This window comes from Pipistrellus hanaki (genome assembly GCF_964339955.1).
Source record: "Pipistrellus hanaki genome assembly, chromosome: 4".
In the NCBI taxonomy this organism is placed as follows: Eukaryota; Metazoa; Chordata; class Mammalia; order Chiroptera; family Vespertilionidae; genus Pipistrellus; species Pipistrellus hanaki.
The window spans coordinates 84,077,942-84,092,839 of record NC_140506.1 but is presented as its reverse complement, the minus strand read 5'-3'; the positions used below and the strand labels follow the sequence as shown (position 1 = coordinate 84,092,839).

Here is a 14,898-nt window from a genome sequence, read left to right as displayed (position 1 = left end):
GAAATTAGGAAACAGATCCAGCTCTTCCCCAAGATCCCTTAGCTGTACCAGAATTCAACCCTGGACCTTCGATTCTAGGCCATGTTCTTTCAGTCACTTTGCTTGTCCCTCCCCTTCAGCAGCTCAAAAATCAGTCCTGGCTTCTCCCTGTCTCTAGAGCTAATATTCATCGAGCACTTACAAAGTGAACATGGCTGCTGTCCCTATTCTGACAATAAATATCTGCCTATCGTTATTATTCCCATTTGAAAGAGGGGGAAACTGAGGCACAGAGGTGGGGCAACCCGACCTTGGTCACTTAACCAGGAAGCACTAGAGCCAGCACTGAACCCAGCTGACTGCACTGCACCATGGGGCTCGTGCATGGGGGAGGAAGAATGCAGAGATGGAAGGGGAATTAGGCAAGCACATGCGGAAGCCGGGAGTGTGGGCAAAGGTGGGCTGCAGGTCCTGTGCAGGCAGCAACTGTGGCCCCAAAGGAGGACAAGTCACAACTTGGAAGAAGCCAGGAGAGCGCTGGGGCATACCTATACCCAGGAGATGCCCATGTAACCCTCTGCTTCGTCCATGCTGCAACTTATGTTCTTGTCTCAGCAATAACCAATTCCAATGATTGCCCGGCCCAAGGTGTCCAATCAAAGCATATGATGGGCTAACACTAACTGTAGGGCGCAGTGGGAAGAGGGAAGTAATGGCTCCCTTGAGTAGCAGTGGTGTATGCACCCCAAATGAGCTAAACACAGCCTCATTTGTATGCCCCCCGCCCCACCTGTGCCATGTTGACCCTTGCTCCTCCCCATCCTGCCTGGTCCCTTCAACTTCCTGTATTTGTTGGACCTTGGCTCTGGACCTTGGCTCGGTTTCCCTGAGTCCAGCAGCTCCCCTCCCATTGGGCACAGTATCGCTGTGAGCAAACATTGCTGATTCACCCTCTCCCCCGCCCCAGCTCTCATGGACCTCCTCATGCTGAGTCTCCCCACACACGTACCACCCGGGTACAGTGGTGAGTCCTGAGCCCATGTGACACTGCAGGGCCTTTGATTCCTCTTGGCCCTCAGGTGAGCACCAGCCTAAGATTCCTACCACACGGGGCCCCTCGGCTCTTCCTGAGAGTTAGCTTGCCAACCCACATACAACCTATACACTTAGCTCATATTTTTCTTCACATCATCTCCTGTTTCAGCCTTTGACAAATGTATTAGAAATGGAATGTTTATATGCAAATGGAAAGCTAGCATCCCTTGCCATTAACAGAGTCCCTGTCACAATAGAGAAAATGGAAAAAAGAAGTAATTTTTAACTAGGTCCTGTTGTCTCTCAAAGTTTCAGAACCTGCCTGAGGGGGGATGCCTTGCTGTTAGAAAGGGAGATCACACGTGAGAGACAGAAATGACTGACAAATTGGATCAATCCCTCTTGCTCCTGGACATTCTCAGAAGGAAAGCTTCTGAAGAGAATTTTCTCACTGAGACACAATGGCGTTTAAGGCCGGCCCCGGCCTTCCTCACCAGACTGCCCATGGGACACAGGGGCTCCGCTCCCCCTGGGCTGAGCCTGTTTTAGAAGCAGAGCCAGTCAGTAGCTTGGCTGCGGCACCGGCACTGGAAAGGATCAGGCTGCTTGCAAAGCACAAAAGCATTTCCCTCTCCACAATGGGTTCCAGACCTCCCTGGACAGAAAGAGGGGCTGGCGCAAACACTGGGGCCCTCTCATCGCTGGCCCTCACCCCTCAGATACCACGCCCTCCTGCCCTGGCATTGCCTCCCGGGGCAGGGGTGGCTCTGCTGGTGTTAATGACCATTAGAAGTCAAAACACTAAAGAAACTTTGGCGTGAAGAGCTGAAGCCTTGCAAGGTGAAAACTCACGGCCCCTCGGTGTTCTGTTAGACGCTTTTCATGGCCGCTATCATACACCTGCTTTCCTGCATCTCCTCTGATGCCCAAAGCAGACAGTGCCAAAGAAACTCAGTGGCCACTCAACTCCTGCCTTCAGAACAGGAGGCCCTGGCTGATGTGGCTCCGTTGGTTGGAGCATCATCCTATAGGACATATATACTAAAAATCAATTTTTTAAAAAGTTTGCTAGAGCTACCACCTGCTTTCCACCAATTAGCTAACAAATCTTCTAGAGATTCTGGAAATCTGTACACAAATGTTCATAGCAGCCCCAAACTCGCAAAAACTCTACTGTCCATCAGCAGGTGAATGGATAAACAAATGATGGCATATGGGCACCATACATACTAGGGTATATCCATACAATACAATACCATACAATACTCCTCAATAATGAGAAGGAATAAACTAGGAATTTCGATTACGATGACTGAAAGATGTCAAATCCTAACAACATAGACTGATGAACAAGAACAGACCCAGAGATAAGGAGCCATGGGTCAGACTGTTGGACCTCAAAAGGAGGGTGGGGATAAAAGGGAGAGATCAACCAAAGGACTTACATGCACACATATGAGCCTAACCAGTGGTCAAGAATAATTAGGAGGTGGGAGTATGGGGGTGGGTGGGAGATTGGAATGGGGGGTTGAGGACAAATATGTGAAACCTTAATCAATAAAGAAATTAATTTAAAAAATTATAAATAAATAAATAAATAAAAGGTTAAAATGTAAATAGACTGAACAGCGGAACAACCGAACTGAACAACTGGTTGCTATGGTGGGTATCAGCCGTGGAGGGATGGTGGAGCAGTTAAGTGGGGGCGCCAGATAAGGCAGGCGCCAGTCGCTGTCATTGGGGTGAGCCTCTGGTGGTTACTGGAAATTCTTTGCTCCTGCATGCTGTGGGCCCGCCCAGTGCTCACAACTGCTGCTGGTACTGGCCCTGCTTGCACCTGCTGCCAGCGTTCGGCGCTGGCCCTGGTCACTCAGTGCCTTCATCGGGGGCCGAGCGGTGGCTGCTGGCCCCAATTGCCCCTCAGGGCTTCTCCACCTCCCCGTTCCTGAGATGCCATCAGGGCAGCAGCTGCCACTCACACCCACTGCTGGCGCCGGCTCCAATCACTGTGAGTTGTCAGCAGGTGCAAGAGGGGTCAGCGCCGTCAGTGCATGGGAGCAGTGGGGTGGGAGTGGGGCTGCCGGTAGACAGAGGACTGGGGGCTGTGGTGGGAGGGGGTGGGCAGGGTTGTGGAGATGAGTTGAGACCTGCTCCTGTGTCCATTGCAGCATCTCGGAGCCCACACAACATGCACGAATTCGTGCACTGGGCCCCTAGTTAGAAAATAAAAGAGTGCACAGAATATTTCTCCTTTTGTAGAAAATTCTAGAAAATGCAAACCTATAGTGACAGTAGATTAGGGCTGTGTGGGAATGGCAGAGGGTGGGCAGGACAGGAGGGAGAGATGACAAAGGGGCACAAGGAAACCTTTCATCTGTTCATTACCTTGATTGATACAATAACCTCATGACAAAAATGTCAAAACTCCTCAAGTCGCTGAAACCGGTTTGGCTCAGTGGTAGAGCGTCGGTCTGCGGACTGAAAGGTCCCAGGTTCGATTCCGGTCAAGGGCATGTACCTTGGTTGCGGGCACATCCCCTGTAGGGGGTGTGCAAGAGGCAGCTGGTCGATGTTTCTTTCTCATCGACGTTTCTAGCTATCTCTCTCCCTTCCTCTCTGTAAAAAATCAATAAAATATATTAAAAAAAAAAAAAAACTCCTCTAGTTGTACACTTGAAATACATGCATCTAATTATGGGTCAAGGAAAAATAAAGCTGTTAAGAGAAAAAGGCAAAGAGCCAAATAACATGTGGATTACCGGTGTTGACCCTCTGATTTAAACCGCTCCACCATTTCCTTGGGATTCACTGTGCATTTCGGGAGGCACTGCGGTTGCAAAGGTGGGCGGTGCTGAAGTTCTCATGACAGCAGTGGCGCAAGCGACCTGGTCGGGATGAAGTTGGAGACCCACAGACACGGGCAGGCATGGCCCAGGGAGAGCCTGCTGCCCTCACCCTGCGGCTAAATTCTCGAGGTTTTATGAAGAACCTAAAGATTTGAATTTTCTTCCTCTGTGAACCTCGCTGGCCTGCTCAAGGACCGAATGCCCTGGGAACTAGCTGCCGGCTAATCATTGACAACATCAAAAGCAAACAGAGCAGTTAGGAGACCAGAGCAATAATCCAGGCAAGAGGTGGTGGAGACCCAGCCAGCAGGGAGCAGGGGAGCGAGTGAGGAGTGATGACATTCAAGCGTGGAACCAATCGCATTTGCTGATGGAGTGGATGTGGGTGGGAGGTGGAGAGGCATCTAAGTGGACTGCAAGGTTCGGGATGGAGCACCTGGAAGTCAAAGCCCCTGGAAGCCCCTAGAAGCATCTGGAAGTCGGAGCCACCAACTGAGATGAGAGGGCTCCAAGTGGAGTGGGTGGGAGGGTGAGAGTCTGAAGGTGAGAGCTGGCTCCTCCTTTCGGCTGCCGCTGAGAGAGCCTGCGAAAGGGGGTAGAGGAGGCAGAGAAATCCAGTTTATCTGATACACTGATAACCTAATCCAGGTGGTGCTCCTGGCTTGTCCTGATCCCCCGGCTAATAACGTCATTTGCTCCAACCACATTAACCACCAAGGTGGGAAAATGCAAAGTGACTCAAGAGCACACATTGCAGAGGGTGTCAGGCACCACAGAGGGGCCTTTGCATCCTCACAAATTGGGCACCCTCTGGGTGATGGGGCACGCTGGGCTGGCCCCGTGCAGGAGGAGTGACGGGACTTGACTCGGAAACTCGGAAGCAAAAATGCAATTAGAGAAAATCTGATGAGAATTAAGTGACCCAGGATTGCCTTTAAGGAGGATTTGGTTCTTTGAGGATTCTGAGCCTGGAAGGGAAGAAGAAAGAGGGAGGAGGAGGGAGAGGGAGAGAAGGGAAGGAGACAGCTGCTTACCCAGATGTTTGTCAAAGACAAAGCACTCTACAACCCATACTCCCGCTATTTCCTACCACCCAGTTCAAATGCAAGTTCTCAGGCCTGACCCCAGACTCGCTCAATCAGAGCCTGCATTGTGATTCAGTCCCCAGGTGACACTGGGGATTACCATGCACGCAGTATTGTTTGAGACATGCAGGCCTACACAGCTGTTTTCTAAATGTCAGGCATCCACCAACCATCTTTACCATGTTTGCCATATCCCCTCACACCGCTTGTAACATGATTAACAATCTTCAAGTCAATTCATTTTGCAAAAAGACTTAAATGTGTTTATTTAAAAATAACACTGAGCCTGGCCAAGGTGGCTCAGTGGTTGAGCATTGACCTATGAACCAGGAGGTCATGGGTTTGATTCCTGGTCGGGGCACATGCCCTGGCTCAATCCCTAGTAGGGGGCATGCAGGAGGCAGCCAATCAATGATTCTCTCTCATCACAGATGTTTCTATCTTTCCCTCTCCCTTTCTCTCTGAAATCAATAAAAATATATTTTAAAAAATAACACTTTATATCACTATCCTCAGCAGAAAATTGGCATCATCTGTCATAAATGGAAATCACCATAAAAATGCACGAAACAAGATGCAAGTAAAGCAATGCTGTTTCAGCTCTGGCTGGCTACTGCTGCCTGCCCAGCCCTCTTAACCTGAGGTCCTCACTCTCTGTAAAAGGGATGAGGGAGGCATTGTAGCATCCAACCAAGACCATCCTCTTGATGAGGCAAGATAGTGAGAAGCTAGGACAATCCCTGGGCAGGTGGAATGGGGAAACTAAGACAAGAAAATGGAACAAGGCCAAACAATTTGAACTTTTTACAGCCAGTTGGTGAATTGAAAGTTCTTATCTTCCCCAACCAAGGACACTTGAGAGCCAATGGTTACTACCTCCTGCCCTAACCAGAGAATACACAGCTTAAATCACCCTTGCCTGGGAAAACAGAGAACAAAGCCCCTTTTAATGTCATTTGTACCAGCTGAGCCCAAGGACAGATGAAGTTGAGGAATAAATAACAAAAAACCTATTAAAGCCAGACAGATCCAAGATAAAACAATAAAACAGACAAAAGAATAATCCTAAATTCCCCTACACGCTCATTTTGATGCGTCAGCCTATTAAAATGCACCTGGAAAGCTGATGAATATTCTACTGAAACCCTCCCCTAAGGTTCTCACCTGCAGGAGAAAAGGGGATATAAAGCTCTCAGGACCAAGACTCAGTGCAGGCTTGCTCTAGCTCGCCCAGGCCCCTTCCCAGACGTGAACTTTTTATCTCTTCCTGAACTCTAAGGGTCCCCACAAGACTTGCAACTAGGGGAGTGGTGGGCAGCAGCAGTTGACCAAGGCTCACCCCCTGATCCTGCCTCCAAGGACCCCCATTCCTCTGACTTCCCCGTGAGCTAAAGCAGCCCCACCTTGCTCACTTCTATTACCGTGACCTTCACTGTCTTGGCTCACTTCTTTCCTACAACATTTCTAGGGAGTCAACTGTGGGAAGACCCACAGACACGGGCAGGCATGGCCCAGAGAGAGCCTGCTGCCCTCACTCTGTGGCTAAACTCTTGAAGTTTTTTGAAGAACCTAAAGATTTGAATTTTCTTCCTCTGTGAACCTAGTTGGTCTGCTCAAGGACCGAATGCCCTGGGAACTAGCTGCCGGCTAATCATTGACAACATCAAAAGCAAACAGAGCAGTCAGACCAGAGCAATAATCCAGGCAAGAGGTGGTGGAGACCCAGCCAGCAGGGAGCAGGGGAGAGAGTGAAGAGTGATGACATTCGAACGTAGAACCGACCGCATTTGCCTAGTCCAGGGGTAGACAAACAGCGGCTCTTGAGACACATGCGGTTCTTTGGCCCCTTGAGTATGGCTCTTCCACAAAATACCATGTGCGGGCCCGCACGTACAGTGCTATTGAAACTTCATGGCCCACATGCAGAAGCCGGTGTTTGGCCTGGGCGAGTCTATTTTGAAGAAGTGACGTTAGAACACCCAAGGGGCCAAAGAGCTGCATGTTACTTGCGAGCCGCGAATTGCTGACCACTGGCCTAGACTCGCCCTACTGTTTCTTCCACCCTAACTTCTTCCTTTGTTTCACTGTCACAAGCATTAATAAATAGACTCTCAAACCCACCTGGACTCAGGTTGTGAAATCTTTCCAACACCAAGTCAAGAACCCACACACTACAGGCTGGCCTGAGGCAGCCCTGCTCTGGGCCTGTCCCTGTCCGGTAACATTGAGGTCATCACAATGATTGTAAAAGGACTGCAGAAGGAATAGCTTTCTCACAGTGTGATTCAATGATATCAACACTATGTCCACGCCACACACCTGCTGTCATTCCCCCTGTCAGGCGAGCTCCTACGCCTTTAGAATTAGCGCGGTTCTATTACAGTGTCCCTGCCCATACCTCCTCCCTGTAGGTCCTTGCATCTTTTCCCTTCGTCTAGAATCCTCCCCGTAAAAGGCACATTCAACCAGGTAAATGGAAGCAAGTGGGGACTTACATTAATCTGGAGACGTCCCTGGACCCTGGCTCTCAGGACAGATCAGTCCTCAAGGGCAGTCTCCTGCTTGCTGGTTATCAACTGCTTCAGCCCAGAGAAGCCACCAGCCCCTTTCCTAGCCATGGCAACATGACCAAGACATACCCCCAGATACAAGGACAAAGTACAAGGACGAGGGGCCAGGACAAGTTGTAAGGTTTGGGGTGTGGCCTGGGGGATGGAACCCCAGGATCATGGTGATCAGCTAAGGCTGAGTATGCATCCTCAAATCACTGAGGGAAGGGTGGAGGGAGGTATGTGGTTCAATGTCCATGGGAAGCCGTGTAGACCTGGCCTTTCAGGTGGGTTCCCATGACCACTTGGGCAGTGATTTAATTGCTTTCCAGCACAGGTGAGGATGAGGGCCTAGAATTTCCAGAAATGCCTCTTGCCAAGGCGATCAGACCAAGCTCAACAATAACAGTTAAAGTTTTCAGGGGAGCATTTCAAACCCTCCAGCTGAAACAAACCGTGAAAAGGTGAAATGGTTGCTATATATTTATCTTCATTACACCAACTCCTTCTTTTACCATCTTAACAAAGCCAAAGTCAAGTTCTCGGTCAGGCAGTGTTGTCAGTAGTGTCGTGTTGGGATTTGGTAGACCTCAAATGGGTGCTGGCTTGTTTACCAAGCAGCTGGTGGTTATATAATGCCTATTAATAAAACTCCATGCGGTTGCAAAAACTCTGATCAGCAGTGATGAGGCTGTTAGTAATCATTCAAAACTTCCCCAGAGAAATTTGGAAAGGGAAAAGGTTTTGCTCCCCACCTCCACCCAGAAGGTTCTTTTACTTTCCATGGGTAATAGTGCTTATACTTGTTATCTTTTTATTGAGTGTTTACCATGTGCCAAATTCTGTTCTACAAGCTCACAGAGATCCACTCATTAATCCTCACAATAATGTCAAGTAGGAATTCTTCTTGTTATTTTTAAACCTCACCTGAGGATATGTTTTTTATTGATTTTTAAGAGAGGAAGAAAGAAAGAGAGATGAGAAATATCTATCAGTTACTTCCTACACACACCCTGACCAGGGATGAGTATTGAACCTGCAACCCAGGTACATGGCCTTGACTGGGAATCTAACCCACAACCCTTCCGTGTGCAGGTCGATGCTCTAATCATTTAGCCACACTGGCTAGGGCGACAATAGCAAATTTTTATGTATATTTTACCACAATATAAAAATGATTTTTCCCTACAAAAAAGAGAAAGACAGAAAGAAATACTTGAAATTAAAAGCATTCACTCATTCATGCATCATTCTCTTAAAAACATCAGTTCAAAAATTACCATTGTAATTCCTTTCATTCTCAGCACAAAGATTTAAGGAGTGTCTACTGTGTGCCAGACAGTATGCTAAGCAGTGGGGGACCAGGAGCTGTCTAAATTTATATGGGGCAGGAGGGATAAATTCCACACAGAGAAGACTTCCCTGGAGGTGTGGAAGAGCATGACACATCAGAGTAAGGGAGTAGCGAAAGGGGCATGTGAGTATGAGAGTGGCAGGAGATAGTGACAGAACTTGACAGTGCTGCCTACTCCTCAGATTCCAAAAGCACCTCACCCCTCAACACAGGGTCCTGATGCTGTTGAAGCCCTTGAAGGTCAAAGGTCAAAGGTCACATTTTCCAAAGATGCTGATGTGAGGGGAGATCTGCTCAGACCTGGTTCCTGGGACTCTGATATCCACACCCATCCTCATCCTCTCAGCAATCAGCAGACTTTGGGTGCTGTGGGGACAGCCCAGCTTCAACATCCACGGAGCAAGGGAGATTTACCCCTAGATGCTCGAATCCTCCGAGGAAGCTCATGGCCCCTGCCCTGCTCTGGGCTGGGCATGCTCACAGACTGAGAGCATTCAGTGGCAGGGGTGGGTGGACAGCATGGCCAGATGCTGCTGGGACCACGGGAGGAAGGTGAGGGTGTGGCAGAGTGGACAATGGTCCTTAGGTGCCTCTCGCTTACTGACCTTAGCGAGCTGCATCTGCAGCTTATTCTTCACATCGGTCACCTCGGAGATGCGGGCATTGAAAGCCAGGTTGGTGTTGGTGAACTGTTTCCACATCTGATCCGACAGGTTCTCAAAGAGGTTCTTGGCCTCCTCCTGCAGCCGGATGGAGTTGGCCCGCATGTTCTGCGAGTGCCTGATGTTGTCATTACTGAACTTGGCCCAGGTCTCAGGCACGGAGATCCTGCAAGAGGCACAAGGGAATTCAACACAGGTGAGGACCAGGGCTGTGTGGCAGGCCTTGGGGACCTCCGAATCCAGGGTTGCTGAGCCTCGGCTCTCTTGACCTGTGGTCGGGGTCAGGCTCTGTGGTGGGAGACTGTCCCATGTACTGTAAGATGTTTAGCTGCAGCCCTGGCCTCTGCCTACCAGGTGCCAGTAAAGCCCAGCAATGCCCCTCCAGTGTGACAAACAAAAAGGTCTCTAGACATTGCACAATGGTCCCCAGTTGGGAACCCCTGAGCTGATCCAACTCCCTCATTTCACAGGTGAGGCTACTGCAGTGTAGAGAGGGCAGCTGTTTTCCAGGGTGAGTAATGGGAGAGGAGAGAGTTTCAAAGAGTCTCTTCTCCATAACACCCCTCCTCCCCAAAAAAACAACAAGAAACAACACAGAGACGGGGCACCATGCTGGCTGTGGGGTCCTTCCATGCAGGGATATGCATGTGGCCTTGCTACTTGCACTGACTTACTTGCTCAACGAACACTGACTACATGGCAAGCCTTGTTCAAGACGCTCGGGAGAACAGCAACATCCCTGACCTCAGGGCGATCGATACGTTCCGGTGAAGGGAGACAGACAATAAATAAAGATGCTTACACAGGGTGTTCGGGCTACGAAGGAATTCAGGAGCAAGGTGATGAAAGAGAGAGAAAGGGAGTGGGGCCATCAGGTGTCAGGGTCATACAAAGAAAGAAATGGGATTTACACTCCGAGGGAGCTGAGGTGCTCATGGATTAGCTCTTGCACAAAGTTGTTACCACTCAGCTCTGAAGGGCAAGAGGAGAGGGACAGGCAGGAGAGCAGGAGGCTTGGAGAGAGGGAGGGGGAGCAGGAGCAAGGGAGGATAAGTCCCCTCATCCTTCTCCTCCTTTCTCCCTCCGTCTCCTGCTGCTGTCCCTCCTCTTGGCTGAACTCAACAGGAAACCAAATGGCAAAGAGCCAGTCTGCAAAGCGCAGCCACCTCTACAGCTAAGGAATGACGGTAGGTAGGGGCGGAATGGAGATCCAGGCAGCCTTGGATAGGACGGGCAGGGAAGGCTTTTCAGAGGCGGCGACTCATCAGGGATTCAGTTTAGGCAACAGAAAGCCCTTCCTATAGATACAGAAATCCCACAAGCAGCCACCGATGAGCGAGAGTGTGTCCTCTGGGGGGCCTGTGAGCTGGCTTCAGTTCCTGCGTAAACCAAACGGGATATCTTTTCAAGGCCTTTTCTAGCCAGGAGGTCTGTCCAGTTCTTAAATAAAGTCCCTTTCTATTCTCGGGCAGTAGGAAAAAGAGAATGAATTTTTCTGAAATAGAAGTCTCGTTCCAGACGTTTTCAAGTGCACTTGGATTGCATGGAGGGTAGACATTTTTAAGCCTGTGTCATAGGTGGTTGTTTTGTCCTGGAGGTCGCAGGTGTCAACGTCCAGCAATAGACAGGGGTCTCAGCTCCTGGGGATGGGAGAGGCACCGTGCCTGCAGAGCTGTCATCCAACGAAGACCTGAGGCTCAGAGAAGGGAAGAGTCCTTTCCAAGGTCACACAGCTCCTCGCCATCAGATGAGGGAGGAGGAGGCACAGGACAGCAGAGGAGAGCAGCAGTTTCACCCGCTGCTGAACGGGGCACCGTCAATGTCAGCAGCGGCCACCTCGGAGCCCTCGCCCTCCTTGGGAGCAGGCAGCTGGGCTCCAGAGAAAATGACCTGCTAAGCACATTCTCCCTAGGGAGCTTTGCCAGGGGCAGCCCGTCTCCTGGCAGGTGGTGTGCCCCGGTGGGAGGCGGGCCGTGTCCTCTGAAGACTAAAGACACAGGCGGCAGGCTTTGCTGGGGAGGCAGAAAGGCGCCTGGGTAACATACTGTGTGAGTTTCAGCCAGGAGCTTCCCCTCTCTGAGCCTTAGCTTCCTCATTGTCAATGGGGATAATAATGGTGGTTGTTGAGTGACTAAATGTGAAGCCCCGTGGTTGTTGAGTGACTAAATGTGAAGCCCCCATCACAGCACCCGACAATAATAAACACTCTATAAGATATTTATGATTCATGAGACACTGTGTGTAAAGCTCCATCATTACCACCACCACCACCACCTCAGTTAACCTGTGGCAAAGAGAACGGAGGTGAACAGAGACAACTGCAATTCAGAGTCTCCAAACAACCTTTAAGCTGCCCAGACATAGCCCTGCTTTCACCAAAGAACTTCTATGCATATGTGCATTTCCCTTGGACACAGACAATAGGGGGTGAAAGACTGGGGTGGGACAGGAACCTGGTGGAGGGGGTTACGGGGTGGGTGGGGGCAATGGGGACATCTGTAATACTCTCAACAACAAAGACTTTTTTTTAAAAAAAGAAACCCAAATGAGTCCCGAGCTAGCACACCTGAGGAGCCATTAGTCACCACAAACAGCAGTGAAGGTGCTGGCTGAGGGACATTGAATAGAGGCCTCCTGGGCATGGAAGTCGAGTCTCCACCAGCCCAGCCCGCCCCCCGGGATTCAGGGAGGCATCCGTGTGGGAAGGCAGTCCTCCCACTCCCTGTCCTGATGGGCAGCTGTGGATGGGGGCTCCAAGCCCCCTAAGCCCTGTTCACCCTGCCACTGTGCCATAGGGGAGCCACCTTGTCAGGAAAAGAGAGGCCCCCAGGAGCTACCATCGCTGGAAATGCCAAAGGGTCCTCTCAACACGTATATTTTAAGATCCAGAAGATGGTCCAGGAGACTGCCAACAGATGCCTTTGCTTCCTTCTTTCCTCCTCTCTCCCTTCCTTTCGTCCTTCTTTCCCTCTCTTCCCCCTTTCATTCATTCTTTCATTCAACCAATATTTATTGCACACCTTCTATATGACAAACACAAATCTACAGGCAAGAGATTTTTTTTAAAGGGCCCAAGATGGATACCACCCCTGCCTGTACCCAGAGCCTCTCTCTCTCTCTCTGTATGTGTGTCTCTCTCTCCTGAGTGGGAAAGCATGCGTAAGTTCTACATGAAGTTCCCGGATGCTGTGACACGCCCACAACAGTGCTCAGCATGCAGAAGGCACCTACCTCATAGCTGCTGGGCTGAGACAGTGAGGTCATACAGCAAGCACTTCATAAATGTTGGCTGTTGGCATCCACGAGGCTCTATGCTGAGCACTTCACATGCCCACCGTTTTATACTCTGGGCAGTGGCACTGTGATTAGCCCAGGGCTACAGATGAGGAAACAGGCCCAGAGGATTAGGTAATTCACCCCACATGCCAGTGTTAAGGCTGGGTTTGAGACCGGGCAGCCGGGATCCACTCGTGACCAGTACCAGCACTGATGGACATCAATTGGCTCCCAGCTGAGCTTAAATTCCTCTCCCTCTGGTTACAGCCATGCTGTTGTGGGGTTTGTTTGGTGGCATTGCCAATCAAGGTGCCCCAGCATGTCCTGGCCCCGCAGCAGTGGCCGTGTGACCCTCACTCGGCCGATCGCTTGCTCTGTCTTGCTGGAATTTGAATCTTGGGCAGAGTGGGGCAAGAATGTCAGGATGGTGGTGCTCTGATTAGCTCTCACTCCCTGGCTCGTTCAAGCTGCCAGAGCTTCCTTTCCAGCCTCCCCCTTGAGTCTGTGGCTCTCCACAGCCTTCCAGTAAATTTCATCTTGTTTCAAGTTGTTTAGCCAGAATTGGATGCAATGGGTTGCAACCAAGAGTCTTCATTGAACCACACTGACTCTCACTTGACTGACGCACGATCAATGCCCCTTTAAGGCTGCTTGGCGGGAGCAGACTCAGAGGCCTCCTCTCCCATTGGACAAGGCCAGATGGGGACCCAGAGCCCAGGACTTACGTGCCATCGACCTTCTCCACACCATGGAAGAAGCTGATGCAGTCGGATGTGTTCCTCAGGTTAAAACACTTTTCGTCAATAAACTGGGCTGAGTTTTTGTCCTCAAGGTCCCTCTCCAGAGCATGCTGAGCATCTCGGTTATCCCTGGGGTGGAGGGGAGGAAGGGAGGAGGGGGAGGTCAGGATTTATCCCTGGACAGTGCCCTTATCCAGAGTCCCTCCCCCCGAGGTCTCATGGGAGGTCGCTGCTGAGCCACTGCTGAAAGTCAAGTCTCTGGACTCCCAGCAGCTTCTCAGGCCTCTTCCCACTTCGATGCCCCCACCACATACCTAAGACTTCCCTGAAGCCACCCAGCCTCCTCCCAATCCAAGCAAACCTGTTGCCATTAGAACAGGGATGAGCAAACATTTACTGTAAAGGATCAAATACTATTTAGGCTTTGTCAGTAGTTATATGGTCTCTGTAGCAACAACTCAGCTATGCAGAAGGCCATCATAAATAATATGTAAGTTATGGGTATGGCTGCTTTAAAACTTTATTTACAAAAACAAGTGGTAGGCCAGATTTGTCCCTCCAGCTATAGTTTGCTAACCTGATGGAGAAGCTACGAATTCACACTTTGGGCAAAGCCCGGTATCGCTTTAAACCATGTGTCTCAGCCTATGCCCGGCACAGAGGGAGAAGACAGGAATAAGACCCAGGTGCTTACCTCCACATTGCTCACAGATTTGTGTAAATAAATACAGTAAAACTACATGTGGCACAGAGTGGCAAGGGCAGCAGTTCAGGTTTGTAAAGGATAGACAGTGACACTCAGGAGGAAGCCATCAGCTCGGGGTGCGGGGGAACCAGGGCAGGCTTCCCAGGGACGTGTCTGGGCTGGGATTCCATAATCACAGGAGCAGACATTCCGGGCAAAGTTGGGTGGGGGGTGAGAATGCCAAGCTGAGGACACCTCGTGTGCAAAAACAGAGGAGCTAGAGACCTGCAGGTGTTTATAGACCTAGAAGCAGCTCGGGAAGGTTGTCAGAACCAGGGGCCGGGCAGAGTCCAGGACTGGGTGGAGCCAGGGACTGGATGGGCAGGGACTGGGCACTCAGAGACTGGGCAGAGTCAGGGACTGGGCAGAGGTAAGAGAGGACAATAGGGAGGGCTCAGGACTTGAACCTCCAGGGCTGGTATCTTGGCTAAGAAGTTTAGACATAAAGGCCACTACTTGCCAAACTCCGAACACAGGAGAACCACGTTCATGATTCTTGTCATATTCCCAACGTGTATATACCATTACTTACTTGCTACTTGTCTTTTTATTAAATAATTTTTAGAATATAAATAAATGTATTGTAAACGAAAAACCTCCACCATGGTCTTTAAAGGAAAACCAATC

At 50.2% G+C, this 14,898-nt stretch overlaps 1 protein-coding gene across 1 annotated transcript in view; it reads right to left on the bottom strand.

Annotated features, from left to right (window-relative positions):
• The window catches only part of TEKT5 (tektin 5), a gene marked incomplete at its 5' end in the record, with an annotated part of 38,301 nt that overhangs the window by 14,907 nt on the left and 8,496 nt on the right, over nucleotides 1-14,898 (bottom strand). Inside the window, 2 exons of the mRNA XM_084881140.1 lie at nucleotides 9,454-9,676; nucleotides 13,512-13,655. Of these exons, the coding sequence (XP_084737266.1) occupies nucleotides 9,454-9,676; nucleotides 13,512-13,655 (367 nt within the window). The remainder of the gene's footprint in view (nucleotides 1-9,453; nucleotides 9,677-13,511; nucleotides 13,656-14,898) is intronic.